At 45.2% G+C, this 21,869-nt stretch overlaps 1 protein-coding gene across 1 annotated transcript in view; it reads right to left on the bottom strand.

The window, feature by feature from the left end:
* Positions 1 to 18,447, bottom strand: part of IL13RA1 (interleukin 13 receptor subunit alpha 1) — a 53,775-nt gene extending 35,328 nt beyond the window's left edge. Inside the window, exons 1-4 of the mRNA XM_041741261.1 lie at positions 18,203 to 18,447; positions 12,075 to 12,214; positions 4,794 to 4,932; positions 2,862 to 2,982 (exon numbers count right to left, since the gene is read on the bottom strand). Coding sequence (XP_041597195.1) covers positions 2,862 to 2,982; positions 4,794 to 4,932; positions 12,075 to 12,214; positions 18,203 to 18,293 — 491 coding nt within the window. The 5' untranslated portion in view covers positions 18,294 to 18,447. The remainder of the gene's footprint in view (positions 1 to 2,861; positions 2,983 to 4,793; positions 4,933 to 12,074; positions 12,215 to 18,202) is intronic.
* Between the last annotated feature and the right edge of the window lie 3,422 nt (positions 18,448 to 21,869).

The raw sequence follows: 21,869 nt of genomic DNA, 5'->3' as shown, positions 1-21,869 counted from the left end.
AGGAAGACAGAGGGAGGGGCAAGGCCCTGTGGAGGGTACAGTGCTGACCCGAGGTCTCCTGCTTCCCCAGCCTGGCATCACACTGACAGCACACGCCCGTTCCTCAATGCTCTTCCCCAGGGCCCCATCTCGGACAACCCCCCATCTGTGCAGCCCACACCCTTCATCCAAGCCCCCAGCCTTGCCCTACCACCACCCCAAGCTCCACCCTAGCTTCTATAAAGTCGGTGCCTCTGCTAGCCTTCATAATACACTGTTATTTTTATAACAATTTATCAGGTAATTGTGTCGGGTGCTGTCTCCCCCTCTACATTTTTTTTTATTAAAATTTTTATTTATTTATTTTTGATAGTCACACACACACACACAGAGAGAGAGAGAGAGGGAGAGGCAGAGACATAGGCAGAGGGAGAAGCAGGCTCCATGCACTGGGAGCCCGACATGGGATTCAATCCTGGGTCTCCAGGATCGCGCCCTGGGCCAAAGGCAGGCGCCAAACCACTGCGCCACCCAGGGATCCCTCCCCCTCTACATTTTAAACTTTACGAGCAAAGAGCCATGTTTCTTATCTCTGCAGCCTAGTCAGTGCTTCACCCACACTGTGTGCCAAATAAAGTCTTACTGAATTGAATGATTAACCTGGTCCTTTCTTCCTTGTTCTGCTGCTAATAATCCTAGGCTCTAAAAGAAAGGAAATGCTTAAAGATTAATTTAGAAATTTAACAGATTTTGTGGATGTGCTCACAAATCTCAGATATAAGTTATTTTGTGGGAAGCAAACCTACTTTTTTTTTTAATAATTGCTTTCTCATCAGTTCCTTAATTTTTTTTAATTGATGCAGGGCTGACATACAATGTGACATTAGTTTCAGGTGCTGAATCAACTTACTTTTTATCCCTGGGCATGGTTATAATTTTCCTTTTTAAAGGTAGACAATAATCACTCATACATTGCTGGTGGGAATATAAAATGATATAGCCACTCTAGAAAATAGTTTGGCAGTTTTTTATAACACAAAATATGCAATTACCATATGACCCAGCAACTTGAGCATTTATTCCAGAAACAGGAAAAGTTATGCTTACATAAAAACCTGAATAGGAGTATTTACAGAAGCTTTATTTGTAATTGCAAAAAATTAGAAACAAGATATCCTTCAATGAATAAATGTTTAAACTGGCACATCCATACCATGTAGTAAATTTTTTTTTGAATTACTGATACACATGAGTTGGAGGACTTCAAGGGTATAATGCAGAATTTAAAAAAAAAAAAGTCAGCCCCAATTACATGCTATGTCTATTCTAGTAACATTCTTGAAATGACAAAAATATAGAGATGGAGGACAGATGAATAATTGCCAGAGGTTAGAGACTCAGGGAAAAGGAAGGCAAGGAGCAAGGTGCAGAAGGGAGGAGGGTATGGGTATAAAATAGTAACTCAGGGGATCCTTGTGGTAATGGAACTATTCTAGTTTTTACACATGTGATAAAATTACATAGAATCACACACACACACACACACACACACACACACACACACACACACACACGAGTGCATGGGACACTGATGAAATTTGAATAAGGTGGGTGGATATAACCACAGCAACTTTCTGGTTTTGATACTGCATTCCAGTTATAGATCCTATTACCTTTGGGAGAAACTGCATGATGGGTACACTGAGATCTCCCTGTACATTTTTCCAACATCCTATGGATCTACCACTACTTTTTAAAGATGCTTTTAGAAACTAGGCTTCTAAAAAAGTAGATGCATCTTCCACTGAAGCAAAGTGCCCATTTTCTTGGGTTTGTAAAAAGAATAGGGATAAAGAAGCTGTGGTATATATACACACGGGAATACTACTCAGCCATAAAAAAAAAAAATGAGCTCTTGCCATTTGCGACAACATGGATGGGCCTGGAGGGTATTATGCTAAGTGAAGTAAGTCAGACAAAGACAAATACCATATGATTTCACTTCAATGTGGGATCTGCAAAACAAAACAGACTCTTAAGTACAGAGAACAAACTGGTGGTTGCCAGAGGTGAGGTTGGTTGAGTGAAATAGATGAAGGGGATTCAAAGGCACAAACTTCCAGTTATAAAATAAATTAAAGCAGGGGGATGAAAAGTACAGCATAGGGAATATAGTCAGTAATACTGTAATAATGCTGTATGATGACAGATGGTGGCTACATTTATTGTGGCGAGTACTGAGTAATGTACAGAATTGTTGAATCACTATGCTATACACCTAAAACTAATATAACACATGTCAATTTATACTTTAATTTAAAAATCATGATAGGCAGCCTGGGTGGCTCAGCGGTTTAGCGCCGCCTTCAGCCCAGGGCGTGATCCTGGAGACCTGGGATCAAGTCCTGCATCCAGCTCCCAGCATGGAGCCTGTTTCTCCCTCTGCCTGTGTCTCTGCCTCTCCCTCTCCCTCCCTCTCTCTTTCTCTCTCTCTCTCTCTCATGAATAAATAAATAAAATCTTAAAAAATAAAAAAATAATAAAAATCATGATAAATAGGGGGCACCTAGGTGGCTCAGTTGGTTAAGTGTCAGACTCTTGGTCTTTGCTCAGGTCATGATCTCAGGGTCAAGAGATCGAGTGCTGCATTGGGCTCTGTGCTCAGCAGGGAGTCTGCTTGAGATTCTCTCTCTCCCTCTGCCCCTACCCCACTGTACACACTCTCTCAAAATAAATAAAATATTAAAAAATAATAATGATAAATAAAGCCCAAAAAACAAGATTGTTCTTTTCTCAATTTTAGTTTTTAATGAGGCTGGAGACCAACACTCCCCAAATAATCACAATCAGTCCTTCTCCCCAAGTCTCCCATACACACTCACCAGTAGTAGAGAGTATAGTTGGTGTCAGGGCTTGTATTCCTTCCAGGGAGCCAAGTACACTTCATGTAGCTAAGGTTGTGCCAAACACATTGTAGCTCAGTCACAGCCGACTCAGGATCACCTAGAATATCCAGCCGAGGGTTTAGGATGCTTCTCTCCCTGTCATACAAACCTGCCAATCCCTCTGGGGCATGGGAGATGGTGAGAATGTTTTACCAGACAGTCAGTCCCTAATCTCTCATCCTATTTTACCCAGAAGGCACCCAGGATGGAAAAAACCCAAATCTAACTTGTTACAACTTTCTCTCTCACCTCCAGATACCAAGAAAATATCTTTATGATCACTGAGGGACTCTAACTCTGTACGCCTAACTACAGAGAGTTTAAAGGTCAAATAATATTTCAATGGTAGGCAATGAATATGGAATTCCTAAATGAACATGAAAACACAAACGACCCATATATCTACCCATCTTTAAAGGAAAACAAGTCTATTGAGTTAAAATTTACCTTCCTGTCTTCTGACTGATACTAACACATCTCGTTTTAAAGACTAAACAAATATTCCTCCTGAAGCAATTTGGGGGAAAAGTGAGCATAGCTCTTGGTAGTTGTTTACTGTGCGTTAAGACTTAAGGAGCTCTGCAATCTTTATCATCTGAAAACTCTACCTTTATAAAGCCTTTTGTTTAAGGCATCATGTCATCAAGTTAAATGCCTATGTTTAAAATGCAAACTTGCTATCCCTCAGGATTCTCAAAGAGGTACTGTCTGGAGGCATCATCAACCACTTTATTGTCCTAATACAATTTACGCTTTTTCAGATTATTTATTAAACTTCTAAAGAAAAGAGAGTAGGGGAGGTAAGATGTTTTAAACCATGTTCCCAGCCTCCTGGCAATACCGAATTTTATTTTACAAATAGGACTTCATCTACTTTTGACCTGTGCAAGGCAGGTAGACAGAACGGCCAACAGGCCATGTAGTGCTAAGGTTCAGAAGTGGGAGATGGGACCCTCCAAATAAGGGGCAGCATTATATTTATAGATGATGCATATCCAGCTTTTACTCTTTGCCGGGCCCTATGCTAAGCACCTCATGTCCACTGACTTCCATAATCCTGTCAAGGTCCTGGGAGGCAGGGACTTGTCATCAGCCCCATTTGACAGATGAGGAGAGTGAAGTGGGTAGGGGCTAAGTGATCCGCTGAAAGTCACACAGCTGTTAGTTGGCAGAGCTGAGACTCAAACTTGGACATCTGGGCCCCAGTAGCCCTGCTCTTAATCAGGATAAGCTCCTCCCTGCATGCAACCCAAGTGCCAGAAGAAACTGGGTAATGGGCAGGAAGGGAACTAAGGGCCAATGACCAACCTGACTACGGGACAGCTTTTCCTAGGCCAGCAGGCTCATTTTCCTTTTCTAATGTCTTTCCCCAAATATGTTTCACATATCAAGCTAATCTTTCTATCGAATGAGGAGGGCAGTATTTGGGGTATTTTTAAGACCCTGGACCCGTCATCTGAAGACCAATAGCAACTCACTCAGTTCCCTTCTTCCTCATAAAGTGGATCAGGGTAATAATATATGCCTTGCTCACTTCACAAAATAAGCTTATGAGGCTCAATTTAAGGAAGGATATATATGTGTGTATATCACATTCCAAATTATTCAATGTTATAGAACTATAAGGCACAGTTATTCAAGTACTGAGCACCTCGAAGGCAGGGACATCCTCGTATTTACCATTGTGCTGAGCACCTCGAAGGCAGGGACATCCTCGTATTTACCATTGTGCACCTAATACAAGTGCCTGGAACTTATCAGATTCAGCACATATTTGAAAACTGAATGAATTAATGAACACTGAACATAAACATATGGATAATGTGCATTTATTCCCTAACTTCCAACAAACAGTGCTCTTTCAGTTACCTTCAGGCGGCGGGGTGCACTTTTCCACCAAAATGCTAGGATTGTCACTTTCATTGGTGCTGCACTGGGACCCCACTTGCAGACAAATCCTCTCATTCAGGGGCACTTCTTTTGAACGATGAGTTTCAGGAGCAATTTTCTAAAGTCAGGAAATTGTACAAAGGCATTGCTCTAGCAAACATACAGCAATATGCTTAGGTAATAAAACATCAGCATGGTCAAATATGTAAAAAAAAAAAAAAAAAAGGAAGGTTATCAGATGGCATACACTGGTGACTCTCAACCTGCAGTGATTTTGCTCTGCCCACCCCCACCATCCCGGGAGGCCATTTGACATTGTCTAAGAACATGTGTGTTTGTCACGACTTAGGAGGGGGCTGCCACTGGCGCCTAATAGACAGAGGCCAAGGATGGTGTGAAACACACTACAATACACAGGACAGTTTTCCGTCCCCTTACAGCAAAGAATTATCCTGCACCAAATGTCACTAAGTGCCACTAGTGAGAAACCCTGGTAGAGATAAAAGATAATTTCCCACATTTTAAATGCATAAACATCATGACATTTACCTATAAACCTACCATGCTAACACATCAACTGTCTAAAAGCACTTTTAAAGGAAACACAGGAAGATTATCAAAATTCAATTCCTAGGGGTGCTGGGTGGTGCAGTTGGTTAAACATCTGACTTTTGGTTTCGGCTCAGGTCCTGATCTCAGGGTCCTGGGATGGAGCCCTGAGTTGGGCTCCATGCTCAGCACGGAGTCTGCTTGGGTTTCTCTCTCCCTCTCTCACTGCCTGTCCTCCTCCTTGTGCATTGTCTCTCTCCCAAAAAATAAATAAATATATCTTTAAAAAAAATCCACTGCCTAACTAGGCTCAGTAAACTATCAAGATCAAGGTAAAAACTGCCTTAAGAATCCAGTAATCCTGGTCACCTCTGAGGACAGGAAGCAAAGGGGGCCTTGGACCAAAGACAGACTTTTCATTAAACTTCGTTCTGTACTGTTTGACCATTCTGACTACTTCACACAAACACAGAAATCTTAAGCATTGCTTTATGCCCTGAGTATACCGCCCTCTTATTCTAAAAAAGTAGATGGGCTCTGTGGAACTACAGAAAACCAGCTTATATACTGCATACAGATGGAAATCACAAACCTGGTCATTATGATTTAGGATCATGAGATTAAAAAAATAAAAAATAAAAAAAAAAGGATCATGAGATTAGAGGGCTCTTTAGGAAATTAACATTTCCCAAGCTGACAGAGTTAGAATAATTAAGAACGAAGCTGCTTTTAATCAGAGCTCCAAGGAGTTTCCTGTTTTGCAATAGTTTCTGACTCAAGTTGGAGATAGCATTTCCTTCTATATACGTGCTGATGGCCCTGAAGTGGAAAATTTGTCATAGTTCCCTCTGTCTGCCACCCTAAGGAACTACTCTGCCACTTCCCATGCCTGCTGCCAGCAGGAGCATGAGGGCCACCATCAGACACTCCCCAAATCAAGACTTAAGGATGCTCTCCGAGAGGTAGCTAGCAAACCAACAATTAATGAATCATAGCAAAGTTATGAAAAAAATCACATTAGTGAGACTAAATAGCTCTCAGGCCCAAACAAGACAGCACTCTGAAAAAGGCACTAGCCCTTAAGAAAGGACAAAGAAAGGCATGTGCACAAACCTCTGGCAGGGAGGAAAGGAGGGGGGGTTTGGCCCCATGGGCACAGAGCACTTCTGTTCCACCTGTAAAGCTATGCCCACCTCCAGTGAGACCTCCAGCTACTCTCAGACAAGTACATTTTCACAACTAATATCTAATTCCTTCATAAGAAACCTACTTATCAGGGCACCTGGATGGCTCAGTGGTTGGGCATCTGCCTTTGGCTCCGGTCATGATCCCGGGATCCTGGGATCGAGTCCCATATCCAGCTCCCTGCAGGCAGCCTGCTTCTTCCTCTGCCTATGTCTCCGCCTCTCTCTCTGTGTCTCTCATCAATCAATAAATAAAATCTTAAAAAAAAACAAAACCAAAAGAAACCTACTTATCATTTGCCTTTCTATATAGTTGGTGCCTACCAGGATGGAACACATCAGTTAAGCCAACAGAAAGGATGTTTTCTGGATGTTTCTAGGATATTTTTTCACAGTGATAGTTCTCATGGCAAAGTAAGGAACTGGCCCTTAAGAAATGAATGTGTGCTGAAGGGATGAGGGTTCTTAGCCTGTGAAGGTGAAGACCAGCTCCGCGATCATAGTAATGGTGGCACAAAAGTCCCAAGTACAAATTTCACCAACGTCCTGGTTTTCCTAAGCTCTAATCCTATATACTCCTAAAGGAGCCACATGGACACAAGGATCCTTGATAATTCTTATTTGGAAGCTGCCTCTGCACCCTGAAGATACCAGGGGTGTGTGTGTGGGGGGGACATGTATGGTTAAATGCCATAAATTAGCATCATCATGGGAAAAATCCCAGTTCTCTTATTATATTAGATATTGTTCCAGTGAGAGGGCTGAGGAATTTTATTACACAGAGATTTTCATTATAATCAAATTTTTTATAATCAAATTTTTTTAATTAAATACTTCAGTACTTAATCTGAATCTTGTACTGGGGGCATATAAATAATAAATCAGAAAAGATATAGTAGGGGGAAAATAAAATAATTTTTAAAATCTCTTTCTGGGGTGTCTGGGTGGTTCAGTCAGTTAAGCATCTGCCTTTGGCTCAGGTCATGATCCCAGGGTCCTGGGATTGAACCCCATGCCGGGCTCCTTGTTCAGTGGGGAGCTTGCTTCTTCCTCTCCCTCTGGCACTCCCCCTGCTTGTGCTGGCTTTCTCTCAAATAAAAAAAAATCTCTTTCAAAGCTTAAGGCAAATGATATTAAATTGGCTTGAAAAAAGTAGAAACCCCAATTGTCAACAATCACCCAGCCCAGCACATCTCTATCAAACAAGGAACTAAATCCCGGCAGATCTTGATGAGGTATGTCTGATGGCTCCCACGTGACTTTCGGCTGTGGTGACTCATTTTGCTGGTAGCTGCTGTATGACATTATGCTCCACCCCTTGGGGAATCTGGGCTTCTTTGAAAATTTATTGAAAACTAAGGCCAGAGTCCTGAATTGGTCCCTCCCCTCAGGACCAACGTTCATTTGGCTGGATCACATCTTTCCCGATTCCAGATTCCTTTCTCAGTAGAAAAAGAGAGTCAGCCTCAGTTTTTGCCTTCCTGGATGCCTGTATGGAACAACAGCTTTTTAATTTATTCACCTAGTGAAACTTGCTATCTCTTGGTGATGAAAGAGATTTAATCAGATGCCAAAGCAAATAAATCAACATTCTTTTAACAACAAGCCAAAAAACAAAAATAAAAACAAAACTTGATGCCAGATCCTTCTTCTATCTGCCAGATTGGGAAACCAGTAGATATTGCTAAAACAATGGTGGAGGGAAGCCACTTAAAACTAATCTTGTACTTGTAAAAAATTATCTATGAATCCCGGTCTCTCGTGTTAATGATCCTCCAATTTGACGATTGAAAATGACCTCAAGGGTTTATCTCATTTAGCAAGTTAGGACCATTAGACAGTCCCATAAGCCCCCTTAACATATACAAAGTATCCTAAAACCACTACTTCAATATGCTTCAAAGCATATATATGGCCCAGTTTTTGTCTGATGTTAATGCTTTGTCCAAAGGATGAAAAGGGAAATCACTTCTGCCGTTCACTGTCAGCCTCAGAATTGTAAACCTCAAAAGGTTAGACAGGAAATCTCCCATCATAGATTAGAAGGGATAATCCATGTTTATCACAAATGTAGCATGGACAGCCATCGACACTGTCAAATGGCTGGAATATAAATGAGCAGGCCATGGGATCCCTGGGTGGCGCAGCGGTTTGGCGCCTGCCTTTGGCCCAGGGCGCGATCCTGGAGACCCGGGATCGAATCCCATGTCGGGCTCCCGGTGCATGGAGCCTGCTTCTCCCTCTGCCTGTGTCTCTGCCTCTCTCTCTCTCTCTCTGTATGACTATCATAAATAAATAATAAAAAAATAAATAAATAAATAAATAAATAAATAAATGAGCAGGCCTTAAGCAGAGGTCACCTTTATGGTCTCCAGATGGTTCCTTCAGGGGCAAAATGGAGGGCAATATTAGGTTGAACCATATGTCCTAAAGAAGCAACAATTTCATGTGATTCAACCTAATAATGATGATGATGATAATAAAAGCTGATGATTATTGAACGTTAATGTGGTGCCAGGTGCATTACCAACATCATCTCCTTTCATATACCCACCTTTCACAGGAAGTAGGTCCTCCCCCAGCATTTTACAAACAAGGAAATGGAAGCTCAGAGAGGTTAAGTGACTTGCTTGGGTCACACACCTTGAAAGGGGAAGAGACAAATGCTGAAACCTAATTCTAATTCCATTGCCTCCTAAAGTTGCTTTCAAGTCTAAATTTCTGTATCTGTACTGTGGAATTAGTCCCATTTCTAGGCTAGACTATCACCATGTCTACCTGATTGATCCTACCTGATTGATCCTTGGGTGTGCTTAGCTGGCTAGTGAATGTGGACCTGTTAGGAGAAAAGGTGACCTCTCCTCGGTTTCAATGAGATACTTAGGCAAAGCTCTTAAAGGTCTTTCCCATAACTTCTCAAGGCTGAACTAGGAAAGTTGCCACCAAGAATCCAAATGCCTATGGCCCCTCCTTAGGAAACAAGAGGAAGCCAACAGTGTGAAAAGGGGAACTCGACTCCTGAAAGTATTACAGGCTTCTGAACGAAGAGCAGCTCTTTTTTGTTTGCTTGCTTGCTTTTTTTAAATCGAAGTAGAGTTGTAAACATACAACATATTAGTTTCCAGTGCACAACCTAGTGATTTGACGTTTTTATACCTTACTTGGTGATCCCCATGATAAGCCTAGTTACCATCTGCCACCACACAGAGTTACTATAATATTATTGGCTATATTTCCTTTGCTGTACTTTTCATGTCCATGACAAACTGCAAGTCTGTACAACTTAATTCCCTTCACCTGCTTCACCCATTCCCCCATCCCTTGCAACCATCAGTTTGTTCGCTGTATCTATGAATGTTTCTGTTTTGTTCCTTTTGTTTTTTAGATTCCATAAGAGTGAAATCATATGGTATTTGTCTTTGGCCCATCTATGTTGTCACAAATGGCTACATTTCATCCTTTTTTTATGGCTGAGTACTATTACATTTGCATGTGTGTGTGTGTGTGTGTGTGTGTGTGTGTGTGTGTATGTATCAATGGAAACTTAAGTTGTTGACTCTATACCTTGGTTATTGTACATAATGCTGCAATAAAAACAGGGGTGCATGTATCTTTTCGAATTACTGTTTTTATTTTCTTCAGGTAAATATCCAGAAGTAGAATTGCTAGATCATAGGGCAGTCCTATTTTTAATTTTTTGAGGAATCTCCATATTGCTTTCTGTAGTGGCTGTACCAATTTGCATTCCCACCAACAGTGCAAGAGGGTTCCCTTGTCTCCACATCCTCATCAACACTTGATATTTGCCCTTTTTTTAAAAAAATGATTGTTTTTAAGTAATCTCTACAGCCAGTGTGGGGCTCAAACTTACAACCCCAACCAAGATCAAGAGTTGCACATTCCACTGACTGAGCTAGCCATGTCCCCCAGTATTTCTTGCCTTTTTGATACTAGCTATCCTGACAGATATGAGGTGATAGATCTAACTATGGTTTTGATTTGCATTTCCCTGATGATGAGTGATGTCGAGCATCTTTACCTGTGTCTGCTGGCCATCTGTACACCTTAGTTGGAAAAATGTCTATTCGGGTTTAGAGGACTTCTTTTAAAACAAATACTTCTGGGGCGCCTGGGTGGCTCAGTCGGTTAAATGGCCGACTCAACTTCAGTTCTGGTCATGATCTCGGGGTCCTGGGATTGAGTCCCATGTCAGGCTCCATGCTCAGTGGGGAGTCTGCTTGAGGCTCTCTCTCTCTCCCTATCGTCTTCCTCTGCCCCTCCCCACTGTTCTCTCTCAATCTCTCTCTCTCTTTCTCTCTCTCTCAAATAAATGAATAAATCTTTATAAAAAATTTAAAAACAAAAAATAAATAAAATGCAAAAACTTCTAAGTTGCTTCAATTCCTTATCAGTGAACACCTAAGCCATGATTAATACCTCTGCAGAAAATGGGCAAGGTCAGCAGATTAGCAAGTTTACCTCAAGAGGAAGAACCTTTTCCATCCTCACTTTATTATGTTTTCACATACATTATATGTCATGTCCCAGAGAGCCAAGGAAGTGTGCAAAGCCATACCTGACATAGCAGAAAAGTGAGGCTCAGGAGGTTAAAGTAACTCACACAGGCCACGGAGACGGCTGAGTGGTACGCCAAACTAGAACCAAGTTCTCCTGACTCTCTCCCTGCCACCAAGCTGTGTGAACACGACGATCTCGCAATTCACTGATCCACAGCACTGTCACTAGTAACGACTTCTTATTCAGTCTCCTCACCATCCCAGGCAAATTCAACCCCGAATGGCCCTGCCTTCTCCCCCCACTGAAAGAAGGTATAAAGACAGAAAACGTTTTTGGACAGGTGATCTGATGCTTTGAAGAATCTGTCAACTAGAAGGGGCTACAAAACCAACAAGGCCTGAGAGAAAACTCCGCTGAATAAGACTATCATAAAGAATCTGAAATTATCCAACCTTGTTAACAAAAAGGCACTGATGCCAGTTGTCTACATCTGACTGGGAAGGCTACGAGTTCCACTGTCTTCTCCCTGGCCATTAGGAAACCCGGTCCACCCTATCTGCCCCAACATCTTATTTTTCCTCCTGCCACATGGCCATTTACTCTTGCATGGCCTGGGTCTGGCTGATCTGTGGGCCTGTCACCAGCAAGACGGGAAATGCGAAAGCTCCCTGAGAAACTGGCAGTATGGCATGCACATGACGCTACAGGCGGGAACACAGGAACACATTTAACATAATTATTTATTGAGTGCCTAGTAGATAAAGATATCTAGTGTTTCCTAACAGAGTAATCACACTGCATTTGATTATCAGATAATGAGCAAATATTTTCAAATGTTCAAATGCTCAGTTTCTTTCAACAGTCTTGTCAGTCATTTTCCAGGTGTAATTGGGAAACGGCCCCAAACAAAATTCCCACTTTGAAGTAAGATTAGAATTCCATTTATTCTCGGCTCCGACTCAGAGTGTTCACTTTACCTCATCAGTGCAGTACGTTGCAGAACACTTACCTTATCCTGTTTGTTGTCGAAATGACTAAAGTACCGTAAGGTGCAATTCGGGCTGGCTCCCTCGGGAGGATCCCATGTCCATATGACCGTGCAGAGGTTTTCAACAGAAACACTCAAATTCGTCACAGGTGGCTGAGTTTCTGCTCAAACCAAGCACAAGAAATACATTTATCGACATCAGTCAGTGTTTTTAGTGGGCCATTGACTCCATTCCTTCTGGTCCTAGAGGCCAAGAATAATAAAACTGAGTTCACAATAGTTAACATTTACTGAGCTAGGCACTGTTCTAAGTGCTCTCCATGTTAATCCATTGGTTCCACACAACCATCTTGCAAGATAGAGACTATTAGCCTCATCTCAAAGATGAAGTGATTGAAGTCAAGGACACTGAGTCATTTCCCCATGTCCCATAACTCATGAAAGGCAGACCTGGGATACAAACCCAGAAAGTGTGGCTCCAAGCCTCATTTTTTTTCCCAAGCCTCATTTTTTTTTCCAAGCCTCATTTTTAACTACTTGCTACGGTGTGGATGCTGGACCCAGGAAGAGTATGGTCTTAAATTTACGTTTTCCTCCTGTAGGAAATCGGGGTTCCCTATGCTTGGGATTCTACACCTCACTCGATGCAGACACTTCCATCTCAGCAGTTCTGTGGGTGAGTTTAAGCAGCACACCTTTAATCGTGCTTGCTAACGTGACCTGGTAACTGTTTTTTATAACTTTTCCAAAGAAGTACTGAGAAAGATTTAATAGTCCTTGTTGTTCCCCTGAGGTCTGACACTAAACAGCTGGGACTGTAGCTTTGACTAATCTGAAGAGGGAAGGAAAGAGGAGAAACTGAACCAGTATCTTAAAAATATGTCTCATTTGGAGAAAACTCACCACTCTGTCTACCAAATATTTAATGACTCTCTTATTTTGGACCCAGCTCTATCATCAGGGAAGGGAGTTTTAATGCCTCTGGCAAAAACAGGGAAATACAGAGAGTGGGGTGGTGGGGGGAGGAAACATCATCCCAAACTTTGCTGACAGCTCCTGAGATCAGGACTACCAAAATCATCTGCCAGAAACTGGATGAGGCGTGTACAGAAACTGTCCAATCTTTGAAGCTTTTCTGTAAGTTGAAGATGATCAGAAAATAAAGCTGATTAAACTATTTAAAAAGAACAATCCCGCCAAATTGTCCAAAGTTGCAAACTTAATTGTTATTAATTGCTTACAGGCCACTGTTGTCTAAATTTATCAATCCAGAGAGTTGTATTTTAGACTCTATGCCAACCCTCTGGAGTACACTGGGCCTCTAACATAATCTGTAAATACTTATGCCACTACCTTCCCCTTTAACAAAAAATTCCTTTTGTCCCCAAACAGGAGCACCATAGGCACTACATAGTTGGCATTTCCCCAGAGGTCAGTTTCATTCATAGTAGTCTGCAAAGGCCCGGGACCATCAATATTCATTCCCTCTCTCCCAACTCTTCTACCACTAGTGTTGCCACAAGGCTGACCAAAGGCCCAGCTGTGGGGAGAGCAGCCCAGAGCAGGGCCAGTGCAAGCAGAAGACGCCTACTGCACTGCATCAAGACCCAGCTAGGCGTCTGGAAGCACCAATGGCTGGGGCGACGGTGCCAACATGAGGATTCAAAGTGATTACTGGCAAGTACAGCTACTCCATTTAGGCCTTTCTAACATCACATCAATGAAACTTTTAAAGACTAATCATTTGTCAGCTATACAGGCTCTAGTAAAACCTTTGTTCCAGGGCACCTGAGTGGCTTCATCGGTTGAGTGTCGGACTCGGTTTCTGCTCAGGTTGTGATCTCGGGGTAATGAAATTGAGCCCTGTGTTGGGCTCGTGCTCAGCTCAGAATCTGCTTGAGACTCTCTCTCTCCCTCTCATTCTGTCCCTCCCCACACCCCCTCTTTCTAAAACAAATAAATAAATCTTTTAAAAAAGAAAAAATAAAGGGGCACCTGTGTGGCTCAGCCGGTTAAGCATCTGTCTTCGGCTCAGGTCATGATCTCGGGGGTCCAGGATGGAGAAATGCATCCCCAGGCTCCCTGCTCAGAAGAGAATCTGCCTATCCCTTGCCCTCTGCCCCTTCCCCTCTCCCCCGCCCCGCGCTCATGCACACACTTGTTCTCTCTCGGCTGTCTCTCAAATAAAATCTTAAAATAAATAAGTAATAAAAAATAAAAACTTTGTTCTTCCTAAAGATTATAACCTACTTTGGCCTTATCGGCCTTATTCTGTACTTTTCCACAAACACACTCCAGCAAACTTGTTGACACTCTACCTTCCAACTCCCACACAAAAATTAAAGCCCTGATAATAAAAAAAAATTACCTATTTACGGCTCACATAAATCACACTTCAATTTTCAAGGCAATTCACAAAATCTATTTTTTAACCTCAGTATTGTGATAGAACAATACCTGCCTGATTTCCAATCTCTTGAATGGGTTTATTTTTCCTCCATCTGTTCTTAAGTGTCCTTTAGTCAAAACCTCCAATTGGTTTGGATTTTAGGCTACTTGTGCCTGTCACCTTTTTCCCCCCTAATGGTTCCTTCCATTTCCCTTGAGATTTTTCTACGTCCTATACTTTAAAATACATACATGCACACGCATACTTGTCCTGAAACTTTAAATACAATGTCCACACTTTTAAATGTATATGAATACGTGTGTATATGTAACACATTGAGATATGTACATAAATAAGTGGTGACTGTACTTTTCCTAAAGATCTCTAACAGTTCCTCATATGTAAGACATAATATAATTTCAATATAGTGTAGGATTAAGAGCCAGACTCTTAACGCTGGAGCCAGACTGCCTCAGTTCCTGTCCCGGATCTGTTACTTACTAGCTGGCAAGCTACTTAACCTCTCTATGCTCTAGTTTTCTTACATATAACACAAGGATAATAATAATAACCCACAAAAAAGGGTTATTTGGAGGATGAAATGAGTTAACAGATGAAATGCTCAGAATAGTGCCTGGCACAGAGCAAGTGCTATATAAATGTTAGTTATCTACTTTCTCCTCGAAGAAACAAAACAGCTCTAAACAGTTGCTCTGGTCATCTATGAAACGGATACATGTCCACAGCCTATGGACAGAACGAGTTAGACATCTAATTTCAACCATTTCTTAGAAGTTGATCACTGCCTTCCGAAAAGGAAATGGGAAGGAGAGGGAGACTCAAGTTGCTCCCCCCAACTTGACTTCAAACCTCAAGTGAGTCTGTATGGTTATCTGGCACAACATACCGTTCTACTTAGGAACTGACATGGTCAATGCTCTTTCTAATAAGGCATGTTGCTTAGGTAACAGTTTTGCTCTCTCCTTTCCAATCCCAGGAGCTGGCAGAGGCATGCATATTCTGGGAAGAGTTAAGGAAATCAGAAAAGTCATATATGAGTCACCACCTTCTTCTCTTATATCTACTCAGTAGTCATCAATGTCTGTTTTTTTCTTGCAACATCCCTTTTAATCATCCCAATCACACGAATGCACTCTGCTGGGTCCCGTGAGGCAGGCCAACACCAGTAAATCAGGGCCCTGGACAGGAGGCATTCATAACACATCTGTCTAGGGGACATCTTCAATCCTGGAGTCCTGTGGAGCTTTACACTTCAGCGATGCCTGTCACCCACTCAAGTCTCCCTGCTTGCTTCTCCTCCCATGTCATTCCCCTCACGCTGCGCCCCACTCAGGGCCTTTGTGGGCAAACGGAACCCTTCTGCCAGGGCTGACTCTGCCAACGCACCCTCCTGCCAAGCCCAGCTGCTCGCTGCTCACAAAGGAGCACTCTCTCCCCCTCACTCCTGACTCTCTGCTCCTGCTATTCTCCACCAACTAGAAAGAACTTCTCTGCCCACTCAAATTCCACGCATCCTGAAGGTCTAGCTCAAGTTTTTACCACTTCCATGCAAGTACCAGCCCTCACAGCTTTCCCTCTTTTGGATGCCTCCAGTGCTTGTTGTTTGGAGCACGTGCTGTGGCAATTATAAAGCAAGTCTCCAACACACGGTCAACCACTTCTTAAGAGATGACCGTTCATGGGTCCCAACCAATCCTGCCCTGCCACTCCGGGAGGTGCCCAGCTCCTCTCCCAGCCAAGGATTCCCCTTGTTCTACAGAGGGCTCAAGGGCAAGACCTCTGGAGGCAGGCCGCCAGGACTGGAAGCCTTGTTCCCCTCTACCACCCACAGGGCTTGGAGCAAGGCTCTTAACCTCACTGTGCCTCAGCTACCTCATATACAAAGTGGGACTCACAGCAGCACCTTCAAGATAGGTTTTGTGTAAAGATTCATTGAAACAACATAAGTGAAAAACTCAGAACGCTGCCTGGCACAAGAGTATATTAAACACTAAACGTATGCTGGTTGTGGTTATCAAGACATGCCACCATGTGGACTAGCAGCCTAAAGAGACTAAACTAAGCTGGTAACCTAATCATTTTAATGAACACGGAGATTAGAGTTTAGGAAGCGCCCTTAGAATTTACTGATCAGAAAACTGCCACGAGAGGATGGGGAAATGACTAGACCAGAGCCCCACAGCTGGGAAATATCAGAGCTCTAAAACTTAAGTTCCCTGTTTCTTTTCTTTCCCCTTGGTCATATCTCCTTGCAATTCTATCAGTATTTCTAATAGTAAAGAATTTTCTGTGTTCTAAGTAACCAAGTTACCAATGAACCGCTGAGACAAAACTGATTAAGTTGGGGGTTGCCGGGAATTGTCTAGAAGACCAGCTGTTGTTTCAGGTGTGTGTGGGAGTCTGTAGGAGGGTGGGTGTTGGGGCTGGACGGTGAAAGTCAGGAGCCTAATGAGCTGGGCAACCCTCAACACGTCCCCTCTTTTCTCTGGACTGAGCTTCATATGATTATGGGAATCGGATCTCCCCACGGGAACTGGAGGTGCACGGTGGGGGGCAGTGCAGCAAGGATTATGCTGTACACCCTGAGGTTCCTATGTCAACCTCCACAGCCTGGCTCAGTGCTACACAAGGCAGACGCTTGAATAATTATTAACTGAAACCTCCAAACCTGCCCCAGGCCTCCACTTTAAATGCCACCTTTTGAGTAAGGGCTTCCCACTTCACCCTACTTATAATGGCAACCCCCTTCCCGCCTTGGTTTTTCTTCATCGTACTTGGCGCCATCTGGTATTTTACTCCCCGCCCCCGGCCTCTTCCAATAGCACAGAGGCTACACCGGGCAGGGGCTTGCTCGCCCCCGCATGCTCAGCCCCTAGAACACCGCCTGGCACGGAGCAGACGGCATTCGTTTTGTAGACTGAATCAACAGAGGGCATCAAGATTTCCTAATCACCGCTTCAGGCTGGGTCTCAAAGCACCACACGCTGGTGAAAATGCAATAAGCAAACTGTGGGCGTTTGTGTCAATATGGTAATAAAAGCTCTCAAATTCGGAGCTACTATGGTCACCCAACGTTGCCAGAAGGCCACTCAAGCCAGAAGCTGCCCATAAGAAAATCGTTATGGATTTCACGCTAGAAGTCTGCCAGGTTGATCACTGAAAAGCTGCCACTCGGGGCCAGGGGTACGTATCCACACGCCAACTCCCCGTAGGTAGTAGCTTGGCAACTTTCCCGTAAACCGAACAGTATTTCCAAATATAAGGGCTATTAAAGCAAACAAAAAGGCATCCACCCGGATGCTGCTCCGGGTTTCCCAACGGATAGCTCGAGCGCCAGAGGAGGCCGGGCCCTCTCGTCGTTTTCCTTACGAGGCCCGGGGTCTCCAGGAGCGCCCTTCCACTCCACCTCGGCACTCCACCGCGGGGTACCCGGTAGGGAACCCCGGCCGCCGGCCCGCTGGTTCCCCGTCTGTCATCCCCTCCGCGGGGCCCGTCCCGGGTCCGGACCCGCCGCCTCCGACGCCGCGGGCACCTTTCTGCCCCGCGCCGGGCGCCCGGATCCTCGGCTCTTCCCGACGACGGGAGGGAAGTGCGGCGCCAGTCGTCGTCCCGTTCCGCCGCCGCCCGCGACCCGGGAACGCCCGGTGGCCCCCGGGCCCCCCAGCTCGAACCGAGCGCCGGAGGCTGTGGTCCCCCAGCGCCCGCCCTCGCCGCCGCCCGGGCCCGCGACAGCACTCACCGGTGGGTGCAGCGACCCCGCCGCCGCGGCCGCCGACGGCGGCGCAGAGCAGCAGCGCCCACAGCCCGCAGAGCCGCGCCGGCCGCTCCATGCAGCCCCTCTCCTCGGAGCCCGGCCGGGCCGCGGGCTTGGCAGTCTCCGCCTCCTTCGCTCCCTCTCCCACTTCCCGGCTCTGCCGCCCTGGAGCCTGGGGGCCGGCGCAGACCGGAAAGGCCGCCCCGCCCACCCGCCGCAGGTAACCTGAGCCGCGGGCGCGGGCGCAGGGGGCGGGGCGCCGGCCCCACCACGCCGCGCCGCCCGCGCCCCGCGCCGCTGCGCCTGGCCCCGCGCCGCTTCGGCCCCTCTGGAGCTGCGGCCCCGGCTACGCTGAACTTCCTTGAGCACGTCGCGGCCCAGCCCGGGCGCCCGCCGGTCCCGCCCTCCGCGCCCCAGCCAGCCCCGGCCGGCGGGCCGACGCGCCGGGGCTGGACCCCGCTGCGCCCCCGGGCAGGGCCGGGACAGGAAGGAGCCTCGGCCCGGGAGTCTGGAGACGCGGCTCCCCGGCGTCGGCCCTGAGCCCCGTTCCCCAGGCCCTGCCTCCAGCCTTGCTCTTCGCAGCGCACGTCCCCGGGGGGCGCGGGCGAGGGCGCGGTGCGGAGAAGGCCCGCAGGTGCGTTGGGAAGCGGGCGATGAGCCAGGGCAGTCGGGCTGCGGTGGGCAGAAGTCTAAAGGTGAACGACGCCGCAGTACTCCGCACGGACCTTGCGTTTTGAAAAGCCCTCAACCAACTTGCTACATATTTCTTTTCCAGGGGTTTAGAATCACAAGGACGGGCTTTGAATACAGAAAGTGGGTGACTATGAAGGTCAGCGACGAGGATGGGGATGGTGGAGAACAGGAACCCCTGTTACCTTGCTATTGCTGCTGGAACAAATTACCAAAAATATAGTGACTTAATACAGCTCTTTTTTGGAGTTAGGTCAGAAGTCTCACTGGGCCAAAATCAACGGGTGCTCCTTTTGGGGGTTTTTCTGAGAGAGAATCTGTTTTTTAGCTTCTCCAGACCGCCGAGGTTCTTTGGCTTGTTGCTGCACCACTCAGGCCACGACTTTCCTGGTCACTTGTCTGATTCTGGCCCTCCTGCTTCCTTTTTTCATTAATAAAAACTTTCGTCATTAGTTTGGACCTACTGGATAAAATCCTCACCTCAAAATCCTTTATCTAATCACATCTACAAAGTCACTTTTGCCGTTTAAAGTAACACGCTCACAGTTATCTGGGACTTGGGCATGGGCATCTTTGGGGAGGGGCATCATTCTCTCACCACCCCCCAAAAAGGGTCACATTTGAGTAGAAACCCACCAACCTAGGCGTATTTTGGTTGAATTAAGCTAATGCATACACCTGAAATATGTTGCAAAAAAAATACACCAGTAAGAATGCTGATAACACCCCTGGCCTAAAGGCATGGGGACGTTTAACCTATCTGAAACAAAGGCCTCACTCTTAGAATTATGGCCCTCGAGTTCAATATAAATATTTACTGTCCTTCCAGAAACTGTGGTAGCCACCAATTAAAAGCAGGCCCCGCCAACAAAGAGCTGCAGTCGAGATAGGGGGGCTTTCATAAGGGCAAAAGCAAGGAACTGTGGGCACACGAACCAGGGGTGCCTTCCAGGAGAGAAGGGGCAAAGGAGGCTTCCAGGGGATAGGCCGGCCTGCGCAAAATCTTGAGATAAGTCTTGCATTCCAGGTTCAGAATCTTTGCCTGCAACTATTAGTGAACAACGCAATGTTTATGAAAACGCTTTGTAAACTATGGAAGCTGGTAAAACTGAGAGATACCACCATTATTTCTACACCCCCTGCAAAAAGGGTGGCCACTCTCTAACCTAAGACCCCCCTCATCACCACACACATACACTTGTTGACATTTGCTATAAACATTATACAATACGTTTATAATAACATTTCCAAAATGATTATGTCATCTGCCTTCTATGAAGTCTCCACTTGGAATGGAAGCCCCTGGGGACTGGCTTAGTGCCACCGTGGGCACTGTCTGGCATAGATTGAATGAGTGCTTAATGAAATGAACAGTAATGGCAGCAAATGATGAGAAAACTACAGGTCACGACTTGGCATCAGCCTCCAGAAAAGGCCCCGGAAAATCTGAGCATTGTGAGGCAAACGACAAAGGGCAGTGGCATGACCATAATAGTACTGGCCTGCTGGCAGTGACTTCGGGTGTTCTAGCTAGTTCCACTTCCTCTCTACCCTAAACTTCAAGCCGCTTTTTTTTTTTTTTTTTAATGTTTTGAAGGGAGTGGTGAGGTTTAGGAATGCTGTTTCTTCAACATCAATCTTTTGTTTGTAATTTCCGTGTACTTTTACTCAAAGCGCATCTTAGATTGAATTAGGCCACTGCTCTGGTCTGCGGGTAGATGAAGACAAATGGATAGCTTTCCAGGAACTGCAATAAACAGCTCTTATTTGGGCTTGTGTAATCCGAGTCCTGATGAGTCCACATCAAGTTTAGCTTTAATTGGTAATTCATTGAGCCCTGATGATTTGGGTGTGAGGCTACCAACCATCTTTCTTTTCACTCTAGCCCTGAGGTGGCTGAAATTCTGGACTGCCCCATGTACCTCAGCCACTCCAGTTGTCTTTTGGGATCTTTACACTTTCCACTAAGGCTTCCTCCTTTTTTGTGAGTAGAATTGAAATAGGACACAAATAGGAAATATCTAGGGGGGGGGGGGGCGATGAACAGTGTTCCTCTTTCCAAAGCCAGGTCTCCTTCCAGCCAATTAGAAACATCCTCCTGGGAAGGCCTGGGTGGCTCAGTGGTTGTGTCTGCTTTCAGCTCAGGTTGTGATCCTGGGTCCTGGGATCGAGTCCCACATCAGGCTCCCCCATAGGGAGCCTGCTCCTCCCTCTGTCTATTCCTCTGCCTCTCTCTCTCTGTGTCTCTCATGAGTAAATAAATGAAATCTTAAAAAAAAAAAAAAACACCCTCCTGAATTCAGAAAGGACATGGACACCAGCGTATATACCGAGGGCTCAGCTAACAATTCTGGCCCCTTAGGTAAAAATCTCTTAAAGGGTCTTCTGCCTTTTATCAGGCAAATCAGAATAGATGCTCACTGCCACTTCAGGGCAAAGGAAAAAGGGAAACAACAAACAGGGACTTTCCCTTCTTCTGACACTAGAGCAATGGCTCCCAGCAAGGGTTGATTTGTCTTCCCCAGGGGACACTTGGCAATGTCTGGAGATATTTTTGGTGATTACCTCCTGGGGTACGGGGTGTGCTACTGGGATCTAGTGAGTAAAGGTCAGGAATGCTGTTAAACATACCACTACGCACAGGACAGCCCCACTCCCACTCCCGCAAGGAATTATCCAGCTCAAAATGACAATAGTGCCAAAGTCGAGAAATCCTAAGCCAGTGTGCACTCTTTGTTGTCTTTTGTACTTGCCCCTATCCACCCATTGTCCTCATGCCCACCAAAAATTAGTTGAGAGATTGATGCTAAAAGTACTTAACCTTGAAATGTGCCCTTCCTGTATCTGGTGTGCATATGGTTTCCCCGCCCAGCCATTCAGCCCCGCACAAAAACACCTCTCAGGGCAATTCTCCCCTCTGTTCACCTTCACTGTTCTCTTCAGGTCCTTATCAAGCCTTTCC

This window comes from Vulpes lagopus, chromosome X, assembly GCF_018345385.1.
Source record: "Vulpes lagopus strain Blue_001 chromosome X, ASM1834538v1, whole genome shotgun sequence".
Lineage (NCBI taxonomy): Eukaryota > Metazoa > Chordata > Mammalia > Carnivora > Canidae > Vulpes > Vulpes lagopus.
The sequence above is the reverse complement of the archived record's forward strand: the minus strand, read 5'-3'. Positions and strand labels throughout refer to the sequence as shown.